We start from the raw sequence: 12,259 nt of genomic DNA, 5'->3' as shown, positions 1-12,259 counted from the left end.
AGTTGTTAAGAAAGAAGATCTTAAAAGTTCTCATTTCAAGAAAAAAACTGTAACTATGTGAGGTGATTGATTAACTAAACTTATTGTGATTATCATTTTGAGATATATGTGTATGTGCATATGTATACATAAAATCATTATGTTGTACACCTTGGACTAATATTATATGTCAATTGTATCTCAATAAAACTGGAAAAAACCAATATAACTTTACAATAGAATGTTATGTAGCCATTAAAAATGAAAAATTAGAACTATTTCAGGACAAGGGAAGTGTTCATGTGTTCATGATATATGTTAAGTAGAAAAGACAGGTTATAAAATTATGATATACAGTATGATCTTCACTTATAAAAAAGCATACAAATACATAGGGAAAAGATCAAAAGGAAATATATCCAGTATAACTAAGAAGAGATTCACTTTAAAGTAACTTTTCTTTTTTGTAGCTTTTTGCCTTTTTCAAAAGCTGGTGAGAAAATTGCCTTCATTACTAAATTAAAACAGTATGATTCTGTCTATAACTGCATAGATTCCAATGTCATGGGCTATCTTTCAATGTCTGGAAACTCTCCTTAATATCATATATATGTAAACATCTTAAGTCATAACCAGCTACATAAAATGAGTTATATGCCATTTGTCTTGCTTTGTTAAGATTTTCAGTTTCGAGAGTGCTGTTAATTGTTCTCTGTAAACACTTCATATGTAGACTAACACCTGTGGCTAATGAATTTCAAACCATTCATCCAATCAGAATCAGAAGGAAGTTATTTTCATTAGTATAACTATTAGCACAAATATTATTAAAAAATCAACAGTTCCTTAAATTATTTTTCCACTTCTTAAATGAAAAAAGCTTTCGAATCTCTGAAGAAATCTAATTTCAACAATCTGTACAGCTCCATTTTCTCTCTCTCCTTCTGTCTTAGATATGGATGAGAATAGCTCTCTTGTATGGGGAGGCCTGGACATACAAAAACCCATCTGGATTCCAGAAAGGAGAGAGGTGTATCTGGCTAAGGGCTATGGGGGAGGCTCTGGCCATCCCTGGGCTCTCCGGCTGCTTAGGCAATCTTCTCCAACTTTGTGTCTCAGAGATGGACTATGAGCACCTCTTACCTGTTCTCCACTTCAATGTTGTCCAGTGTCCACAAGACAAAAGCCCAGACTCTTTGTCTTACTGTTTGAGGTCCTCCCTCCACAATCTAACTTTCTTTCCAACTGAATCACTGGCTACTACAAGCCATGAAGTCTCCAACCAAGAAAGGTGGTCTCTTTAATACAACTAATAACCAGCATTTGTTGAGTTCTAAGGGCATGACACTCACTGTGCTGAGCTCTTTATTGGCATTTTCACTTGTACAACAATCCTTTGAGGAGGTACCGTTGCTCTCCTTGTCATTCAGATAAAGAAACAGGCTTAGGAAGGTTAAGTAACTTGTCAAGGTCGCAGAGCAGGTAAGTTGTTGGACCAAGGATTTGAATCTGGAGGCCTGAATCCATAACAGGGGCGCTTAACCTCTACATTGTATTGCCTACTTATCACCTCCTCTAGATATACTGTGTGTATCTGCCTGCCCTCCTCTAAATCTGCTCTTTGCCTATTCCTGATTGCTTTTCTCACATCCACACTACAAAGACCCTATTTTAATCATCCTCATACTTCAAAAAATCAGTTAAAGACCTTTTCCTCTATAAAGCCTTCCATACAGATCTGGCCACCCTAACAATTTCACCATTTCAATTCTTATAGGACTTAGAAGTGCTCATTTGGCCCTTGGCATTTACTGCCTTATGCTGACAATTTTATTCTTTGTACATTTACCTCTTCAACTGGATCAAGATCGACCTCCTAGAGGGGGAAAGGCTCTGAACTAGGAACACCTAGACTGAGAGATCTTCAGAGGGACACTTAATCCTTCAGAACTTGAGTTTTCTCTTATAAGAAATAAGAAAAATAAGAATGCTAGCCTGCAAGGATGTCCTGAATACCAAATGAGGCACATAAGAGCGTTTAGTAGCACTAAGTCCAAGTAGGAACTTAAAAATATTTGGTTCCCTTCCTTGTCTGGGGCTGCCATGTTTGTCACTTCACTGTAATTGTATAGACCTTTGTATGTAGTGGGCTCATTTAACCCTGGATGATTTTCATATGGACAGAAACACGAGCATTTTAAGCTTTTGTTTGTTTCCTGGCAAATGACCATTTCTATACTGAGTTACTATACTGATGAACAGATTACTTCAAGGTATATAAAAAAAATCAACGAGTAGCTCCAGACAGTTATATAACAAAGTTCTATTACTACATTAAATAAGTAATTTGGAAATGAGCATTGAGAAGAAAGCTTTAATCTGTCTAGCAGGTAAAATAGGTAATAAGGTCATCAGCAGGTTTGCAGGCTTAAGAGGTACTGGCTTTGTGAAAGTCAACAAACTCTAAAAACCCAGTCAGTGGATGCTGTCTGGAATGCTTTTCTGGGTAAAGCACTGAAAGAGAAATGTATTCAGAAGAAATATTCTAAACAAATCTGTATTTCATCCATAGGAACTGAATTTTTGTTTCAACATGTTTTATATACCAGCCCTCAACTAATGGGAGTTTTGTACCAAGTAAGAGTCTTACTTGAGAGAGAAATACACAACACATCCAGCTCTACAAATTCCAGACGTTGCAAATTGGTGGAATGAATTGAGGATCCACTAACCTGCTTAAAGCAATTGGTACTTGAATGTGTTGAGGTGGGCACATGACTGCATTGTGCCACATCCTCACCAGTCCCTACTACATCACTCCCACCGCTGGCTCTGGAGATTGAAGGCTGTCTCCACTTCCTGATGTAACAGAGAAGTCTGGTTTCACTACATCACAAATGTGGTTTCCCAAACACATGGCAGGGTAAGGCAAATTCTCACCTCTATGTAAGTGTATCACTGCCTCTTTTCATACCTTGTTGAACAAGCTCTTTAATCCGCCCTGGAGTTCCTACACCCAGGTGCATGACATGCTTCTCCAGCAGCTTTACCTGCTCCCGGACCTATTCCAAGATAGAAGAAAGAGAAAAGAAGAGTCATTAGAAAGAGCAATCATGGGCCAATTTTGAGTAGTTTATCTAAGAAATTTAGTTAAGGAAGTGTAAAAGCCTATACTTAAACAAATTTAATTAAGAAAGTATAGAAGCCTATACTTGTATACTTGTTTGAGGTCAATGTCCAGGGCAAAGAAGGTTAACATCAAGATAGAAGAGCATCTCCCTATAAAACTGCTAAATCTTCAAAGAATCCAGCAGTCAAACTTCAGCTTCTATACAGGAATCTCAGGGCATCGAGGGGTAGTGACTGTTGTGAAGGCAGGTGGGTATACAGAGGCAGAGAATGCCAAGTTGATCAGAGTGGCTGTTACCTATGTTAGAGAAGGAAGTAGCAGAGAAAGCATTTGCTAAGGAGAAAAGGAGAAGATGAAGGGGAAAAGCTCAAGTCTGGGAGTGGTCCTTAAGGATCACTTACAACCTCCACCAGGAACCACAGTCTCTTGCTTACCTTTATGTGTTTTGCAAATAATTTCATAACTTTGCTGTCTCCTCTGAATGCTGTCATTGACCTAATGAAAAGGAGCAGGTTAATGCATATGAAAATTCAACTCATTCCAGGCTACACTGACTACATAAGTATTATGCGGTGCTTTATTTAGAAAAATATGTGCATTTATGTGTGTATATATGAGCATATGTATGTGTGTGTGTGTGTATATATATATATATATATATACACACACACACACACACAAAAAAAAAAAAATTCTGATATTTTCTGGTTACACCGTCTCTGGAATGAAAGTGGGGTGACCTTTTACTTAGGCATGTATCTGGGTTAGCTTCTCTCAAAGACAAGGTCAACTTTACTTAGGTTTCCTTGATTATTGAAACATACGGATCTGCCTTTCACCTTTCACTTGTAATACAACATTTCTGTATTTCAGGTCCCTGGCAGAGAATTTATTTTCTAAGTGTACAGTATAGTTCTCATACAAAATTTGGTTGTGAGAAATATCTTAGAGAATTGATGCCAGCTTGCACTCCATGGAGCCCAAGGGCATTTACAAAGGTCTGTTGCTGCCATTAGGAGGAGCTAGGAATGAGCTTACAAAGAGAAGAGGCTTATTATGTCTTTCCATCAGAGCAGCCACCTACTTTTATCTACTTTGCAGAGTGAGCTTTTCTGTAAAATGTTACATGTAGGAATGCTTTGGGTATAAATGGGTATAAAAGAACAAACAATCTTTTAGTTGATGTTTGTGGGTAGAACTAACATAGGAATACTGCTCAGGAGTATTACTTTTCTTTACATATTATTATAATGTTTTGAGAAAACCTGATGAGGAGGAACATATGAGTTTGCGAAACAGTAAATCACTCTATGCAAGATCTGCTGTGCTCCAGTTTTTCCTTACAACATAAGCTTTCTTTATGACAAGGTTAACTAGGAAGACAATTTAGGGACATATTCCATATAACTCATGGTTCTCAACAGAGCAGATATTCTTACCAGAGTTAGTATTATTCAACATTAGTCTTTATGAATAGGGTTCATTGTGCCTGTTCAGAGATCACCTTTTGCAGATCAGCCTAATCTTGAAATGGATCATAATATTACTGAAGACACAGAAAAACACTGATAATTGGTAAATGATTTGTGACAATATAGTGCTTTTATGCCCCTCAGAAAGGTATTTATGTGCAGTGAAAGCTCAAATCGATGTGACAGCTTGTTTTTAAAAGGCCACCTCCAGGCTAACCTCTTTGCCATTAGCATCTGAATCTCAATGAGTTCCCCGGTGGTAGTTCTAAAAACACCGAAAAGTCAATGTGAATGCCTGTGATTTCAGAACCAGCAAGTACAGCTGCCCAGAAGCAATTGGTGTCTTGAAGATCAATTATGTTTAGAGCAGAAATACTTGGAAGAAACACTTCCATTTTACTTAGACTGTGTGTGATACTATTTATTGTGTGTACCTAGTGAGGAAAGGAGGGTTTGAAGAACTATTAACAGAGTTTAAAAACTACTTTTCTAAATTAGAAAACCAGATGCTAAATAAGTACTGAGAATCTACATTTGCACCTTGGTCTATTTGATCACATTCCTTTTTCCTCAGGACTTGGATTTCCTTTGTTTTTCCTTCTGTCAAAATCTGGCACAGTGCCTGGACCCAGCAGAGGGCTAGTCCCAGTAAATCCCATTCTACTCTGATGGCTCTTTGAAAGCTGAATGTAACCATTGATCGAGTGGGAAGCCTTTTTGTTTATTCTACAAAAACTACAGTAAATGAAGAGGTATGTGAAAGCACTGACAAATTATCTTTAAAATGTAATTTTTATATTAAAATTTTTGGTTCATTTGGAATTTATATCTTGGTATAAGAAGAAATGGATCCAACTTAGTTTTTCCAGATGGCTGCCCAGTTATTCCAATATCATTTATTAAGAATCCATCTTTCCCTATTGATTTGTCACCTTTGCCATATGCTACATTTTCATATGAATATGGCTCTGTTTCTGAACTTTCAGTTCCGTTGCACTCGTCTGATCTATCTTTCATGCACTGGCCAGTTCCCTACTGTTTACTGGGACTTTGTAATAATTCTTTTTTTCCGGAACTTTCTCAGCTATTTTTCTTCTGTATTTTCTCATATGAACTTAGAAGTAGTTAATCTAATTTAAAAACAATGCTGGTGGACTCCCACTGTGAAGCTGTGGAATGTGTAGATCATCCTAGGTGAAACAGACATCTTCAAGACACTGATTCTCCCCATCCAACAATATGCTATTCCTTTTTGGTCGTTCAAGATCTTTTGCATCCCTTATGTAATATTTTCTTTGTATAGACTTTGGTAAGCTTATTCCTTGGTGTTCTGTTTTTAATTTGCTACTATTTTAAATTAGATCTCTTCTATCCTTATTTCTTCAAACTGGTTATTGCTTGTATGATCTCCCTGCTTTTATTCATGCCCTCTACAATGTACATTCTCCACACAGCAGCTAAAGTGCTCCTTTAGAATGATTATTCAGATCGTGTAACACCTCCAGTGGCATCCTAACTCAGGGCCTTCAGTGCTTCCTGTCTCTTCTGCCTGGAGTGCTCTTTTCTAGGTAATTGCTTGGCTTTCTCCTTCATTTTGTTCAGGTCTGCTCAAATGTCAGTCTCCTTAGAGAAGTTTTCTGGGATCATCCTTTTAGAAGTACTCCCACCCTCCCCTCTATCCCTATGCATGCTTTATTTTTTCTGATGTATCTTATCACTTATCTGACATTATAATGCATATATTTCTATTTATTGTCTGTCTCCCTCTCTGGAAAGTAAGTTCCATGAGAGAGGGGAGAGAGGGGACTCTGCCTGTTTTGTTCATTGCTACATCTCCAGCATATAGAACATATCAGCTTGGCATGTATCAGTTACTCAGAAACATTTACAAAGCAGAACAGGTGAAGCCTCTGACCTCATGAGCTCCAGGGCTCGGATGGCAGAGCTGCAGATGATCAGCATCAGGACCGATTTCTTCTCACTATGGTTTTTCCAAAGTTTTACCCACTTAGGGCAGACTAAAAAGAAAGACCATGAGAAAAATATTACTCTAAATACAGCAAAATAGGGCATCCAAAGTTGAGTATTCTCCAACCATTTCTGTGTTAGTGTTTAAGTCAAATAAATTATTAAGAGTACTGTTTAGATTCTATTCTCAGGTCATTCTGGATATTGGATTAAAATGAAATATCTTTAGTTTATAATGCAAAACACCTAACCTGCCAAGTAATTAAATGTAACTAGTTTTAGGACTAAAACCAAAAAAAAAGTTTGGAATAATACATTTTTATTAACTTATGTTTGATGCTTGAAGGCAATATTGACTAAATAGGAAAAGAACTCTGATTCAATAATGTCAAATTTTAAAGACATTTGACATAAGATGTAAATGGAGATGACATTAAAATAATAGCAAACATTTATTAAATACTGACACTATGCTAAGTGCTTTACATAATTCTCTCTTTTTAGTACTCATAATCCAGTGAGGTAGATTCTATTATTACCTACATTTGCTGAATTTGGGGCTGAGAAAGATTTATGAACTCAAGGTGAGTGTCATCACATTAGAGTTTGAAAGAAGAATGTTAAATCTCTACATCTAAACTACTGTCATTTTGGCCACAAATAAAATACTACCTAATTATACTGGCTACACACAACACATACTGAAAAGATACAATTAGACTGACTAAGCAATAGCCATGGGCTGTGTTATAAACATGTGAAGAGATTTAAGAACATCATTGGTGGGAATAGAGATCACATAATCCAACTTCCTTATCTTTTGATAACAAACCAAGTTGTAGAGGAGTACTCAGTGACTTGTCCCAGGCCCAACAGCAAATTAGAGGGGAACCTAGGACTGGAACATTAATTATTCTCTGGATTCATAGGCCAATGCTTCTAATGTCTAAAAATACAAAACAAGACCAAAATCCAAATTTCCAAAGCCAGAGCAAAACAAGAATGAATGTAAATAAATGGTCATATCAAGATGGACCTAAAAAAACCTCCAGTTAAAATCCATGTAACCTGGACACTCCTGATTTTTTTTTATATCATTAATGTACAATTACTTGAAAAACATTATGGTTACTAGACTCCCCCTATTATCAAGACCCCCCACATACCCCATTACAGTCACTGTCCATCAGCGTAGTAAGATGCTATAGAATCATTACTTGTCTTCTCTGTATATACTGCCTTTCCCATGCCCCCTGCTACATTATGTGGACACTCCTGATTTTAAATGTATTTTTTAATGTTTTTATTTTAAAGACTGAAATCTTATGTATTAATGGAATAATAACAACTTGGCAAATAATTTTTTAAAAATCAGTGTTTACTTACTTTCTTTTAGGTATGAGGAAAGACTATGAGTCAAATCATTAGCCTTGAGGAAACAGGAGTCTAGAAATATGAGAAATAAGATGGTAGAGAATTTTGCAAACACACATATCATCAAAATAGATTAAATGTGCATGGTGTATTTTTGAAAAAAGTTGTAAAATGTTAGTGAACTGCAGGCTCCTTATGTAACTTAAACTGCTGTCCAATACTTAAAACAGCAGCAGTAAGTAATGTTTTGACTGACCGTGATTTCTTAGAGCAGTGGAATAGAAGCCTGTTGTCATTCAATAGTCTAAGGAAGCATTTTTATTTTTCAAATTCCTGGAATAGGCGATATACAGATGCAAAGCTGAAATAGCTAACACATCTATGAAGAGATGCACAAACTCACTAGTCATCATAGAAGTACAAAAATAAAACAATGGAGAGATAATACTTTATGCACACATTAGAACGGCATCTGTTAGAAAGACATATAATACCAAGTGTTGAGAATGTAGGGTGATGAAAATTCTTGTGAACTGTAGGTGGAGGTATAATAAACTGGTACAGCTGCTGTGGAGAGTAGAAGAATTAAGATGTTTATTATAGCCTATGGCCCCATGATTTCAATCCTGGGTAAATAATGGAAAGAAATTCTTGTACAATCTATAGAGACATATACAAGTATATTATCCTAGCATTATTTGTAATAATGGGGAGCTAGAAAGAACCTGTGTGTCCATATCTGAGAAAATGGGTGAGCAATTTGTGGTAGATGAAATCTTTGGAATACTATGTAGCATTTAGAAGCAATGAATGTACATAAAGCCATGTAGGCATAGCTCAAGAAGTGTTAAGGGAGGAAGAAACAGAATGAGAAGTTCAGCGCATCCCTTAGATAAGTTATAAAGTGTACATCCACACAACTGCATGACATTTAACAGGAACATACACATATTTAAAAACATTCTAACATATTGGAGTGAATGCACTAGGAAAGAAAATGGAGTGTGGATTGGGGAATTGTGGGAATAAGGCATCAAAATACAACATAACACAACACAATACAACATCACAAAAAATAAAAGATAATATAACACACTAAGATAAAACATAGGGGTCTTGTGCAACTAATGACAAGCATGGCCTAGCAATTACATAGTATTATCAACTCTGTACCTGAGACATATAAAAAAGCAGTATCATGTTTATCATGCTAATTCTTCCTACAAGAAAAGGTTTGCCTATGAACAGAGCACAGTGCTGGGGAGTAAACGATTACTAAATTAAACGACACTTAAATTGTGACTCAGCTTATGTGAGAAACTAACTTCAAAGATGTTGCCTCTTATACTATTGTAGATAGAGCCTTTGATGGTTTTTAAAATTGTAATTTCCCAAGCCTGGATATCATGAGACTCTGGGAGAGAGCTTTAAAAAGATACAGATGGACACTTTTTGCATAGTGAGTCAGAATTCCTTGGGAGCAGGCCTAGAAATTTGCTTTTTACGTTCCCGGGATCTTCAGTTGCAGGAGCATACAGGCATGTAGCAGAGCTCTAAGCCACACTGCAGCTCTCAGGAGGACTTAGTTAGCTCCAAGCAACCCCTGCCTCAACACTCTAGGTGCCCATGTGTATGACATTAACAATGTACAATGCACAGCATTAACTGAAAAGACGTGCTCCTGTGTTGCAGACACAAACAACTTCTACTCAAAATCAAGTTAGAATCTCAGTAAACCAAGGAGGCACAGGATGTTGTCACTGACTTGCGCTCCTATCCATGCCCCTTCCTGGGAGGCTGCCCCAGATAGCCTGCGGCGGGCCTCTTCTCACCTGGTGGGGACTTCCTCTCTGCCTAAACCCTCCCGTGGGGCCTTCATTCACAGAGTGTCACAATACCCTAATTTCTTGACTAAAAATCTCTTTTTGGCTACAACAGTATTTTAAACATATTTTTAACATATTCCTTCCTAAACCAAGCCATGACACACACTCTTGTCTTAACTATATTTCTGAACTAAAGTTATATAGCAATAGCATAATGTAAACTCACTATAAAACTCAAACGACTCCTTAAAGGGTTTGTCTCAAGTTTGACTCTGCAATTTTAGAAAATTAAGGTTTATGATGCTCTATGAGGTTACAGAGTAGCAGCATTCCCATTTTCTCACGAATACTTCCAAAGCTGAAGTTATTCCTTAACAAGGAACTAGAAGGGAAAAGCGACCATTGAATCACAGCGAATCCAAACTTCAGTTAAACCTTGAATGGAGTCTTTGTTGACAACACCTGACGGAGGAGTCGGGACAGAGCTCAGAGGAACTGTGTGTTGAGAAGAGTGGTTGTAACTGCTGTTGGAGCTGCCTGGGCTGAGTCTAAACTCCAGATCTCGCTCACATGGAAATGCACTCCCTAAAGGGTATTCCTTTTGGAAAAGAAACAGGGGCACTCGCTTCTCCAAACTTAAATGTGCATTTTTTTTAAAAGTACATCACAAAGGAATTATAAAAATTCAGGGAACAGGCTGTTTTTCAGCTTCTCAAGCCTCGAGAAAGAAAAAGTTGTAATGGAAAAAGGAAATTAAGTTACCCTTGACTTTTTCCAAAAGCAGTAGTAAATATTCCTAGTAGTCTATAAATAGCTCATCTGAAGCAGTGGTATCCAAACCTTTTGTGGTTTGACTTTATGACAACACCTCTTTTCTTCTATCTGCCTTAAAGAGGTATAGGCTATATTATAATTTTAAAATTAATTAAAACTAGTTGTTTCATGAATTTTTGCAATATCTTTTCAACTTAATTATAAATACTCTGAGGCAGTAGATCTCACTTATAAATACTTAATTTTAAATACTCTGAGGCGTAGACCTGGGGTGAGGTATCAGCCTTGCTAAAATAGCAGAATTTTGTCCCTATCTTTACACAGTTTGCTTGAAAAAAGTCTGGGCTAGGACCCAAAACATTACCCTAAAAACACACCTTACCCTAAAAACAAACTAGAAAGCCAGAAGGGCAACAAGAAAACTAAGATGCTTATTAAAGTAAAAGTTTTTGTCTCTAAAGAATGAGTACATGAATGTTTCATACCTATATTTTTAAACACGTGTCTTATCTTTATTTAACCTCTACCCTCATTAGAGATATCTTACTCCTTGAAGAATCTTCAAAAAAAAAAAAAAGCACATCCAATAATTAGCCTTTTGAATAAGAAATACAATTACAAACCTTTCTATTAGACGGAACAAATACCATTTAGCATCTTAATGAAGAAACCATCCACCAGGCAGAACAATTAGGTGGAGGAAACGAGTGGAAGGGATCACTGGCTGGGACCCCAGCGTGACATATCGTGGAGGCAAGATGGGCTGGTGTTGTTCCTCATCATCAGGACTGAAAACAGTTAACAATGGAGCCTGTGAAATGACTAACCACAGGAGGGTAAGGAAGGAGAAAAAAGGAAGGAAAAACCCAAACAAGCCCGGCTGTACCTGGCAGGTTTAGTTCCTCTAATTCAATCACTGAGCGAGTGTGGCTGTAATAGTCCTTCATCAGCTTCTGTAGGTCTTCAGGTGTCCCTGGTTTGGGCTCTGATTTTGTAAGAACATCAGTAATTTTTTTCTAAGATATGAGAAGGAAGAAAAAAAATGGGAAGATAGATTTTAGACTGGGATTTGGTTTCCTCTGCATTTAAACTTCACACAAGTTTTGGTACTAGCTGAGTGTGAATGTGGAGTGCTAAAAAATGCACTTCAGAAAACTTAATAAATATTTCTTCGATATAACTACTGCTTTAAAAAAGGGAATGGATGATCTAAAAGGCTCCTTGTAACTCTTGGTCTATAATGTTTAGGAGAACAGAAATTTCTGCAGGAGTCTCCATAATAGGGCATTGTTTTCTGTTAAAAGTCAAGAAATCTTGTTGCTATGGAAAGATCCCCTTAAGCCTTAGATGATTTATATTTCTGGGAGAGTAGACTTTTGAGAATTTCTTGCCTAACCTGGTTTTTAAGGCACTGAATCTCGAATTTGGATTTCTGGGATAAAAGCAAAACCTGCAGGAGTAATCTGAGCATAGAAGCCCACTGAAAAGGAGGACTGTAGACCCTCAATTCTTAAGTCTTGTGAGAAACAGTCTTCAAGTGGCCTCATGGAAAGCAGAACAGGAAATACTTTACAATATCTATTTTGATTGGGACTCATCAGCATAGCATTTGCTGAATGGCTGCAATGTTCTAGGAGCATACAATCGGTCATTCAATTTTCATCATAAACTTCCCTTCTCATTTCCTTCTAATGTTTTATCGAAGATCCAGAAAGAGCCATTCCATGCCCTCCACC

At 37.0% G+C, this 12,259-nt stretch overlaps 1 protein-coding gene across 5 annotated transcripts in view; it reads right to left on the bottom strand.

Moving 5' to 3' along the window:
• Positions 1–12,259, bottom strand: part of CMSS1 (cms1 ribosomal small subunit homolog) — a 403,057-nt gene that overhangs the window by 3,759 nt on the left and 387,039 nt on the right. For all 5 annotated transcript variants that reach the window (XM_057502097.1, XM_036916528.2, XM_036916530.2 and 2 more), the window contains 5 exons: positions 11,410–11,539; positions 7,936–7,995; positions 6,497–6,599; positions 3,544–3,604; positions 2,954–3,041 (listed from right to left, as the gene is read on the bottom strand). In XM_057502097.1, the coding sequence (XP_057358080.1) occupies positions 2,954–3,041; positions 3,544–3,604; positions 6,497–6,599; positions 7,936–7,995; positions 11,410–11,539 (442 nt within the window). The remainder of the gene's footprint in view (positions 1–2,953; positions 3,042–3,543; positions 3,605–6,496; positions 6,600–7,935; positions 7,996–11,409; positions 11,540–12,259) is intronic.

The sequence above is a fragment of the Manis pentadactyla genome, chromosome 1, assembly GCF_030020395.1.
Source record: "Manis pentadactyla isolate mManPen7 chromosome 1, mManPen7.hap1, whole genome shotgun sequence".
NCBI classification, from domain to species: Eukaryota; Metazoa; Chordata; class Mammalia; order Pholidota; family Manidae; genus Manis; species Manis pentadactyla.
This window is presented reverse-complemented; position numbering and strand designations above follow the sequence as displayed.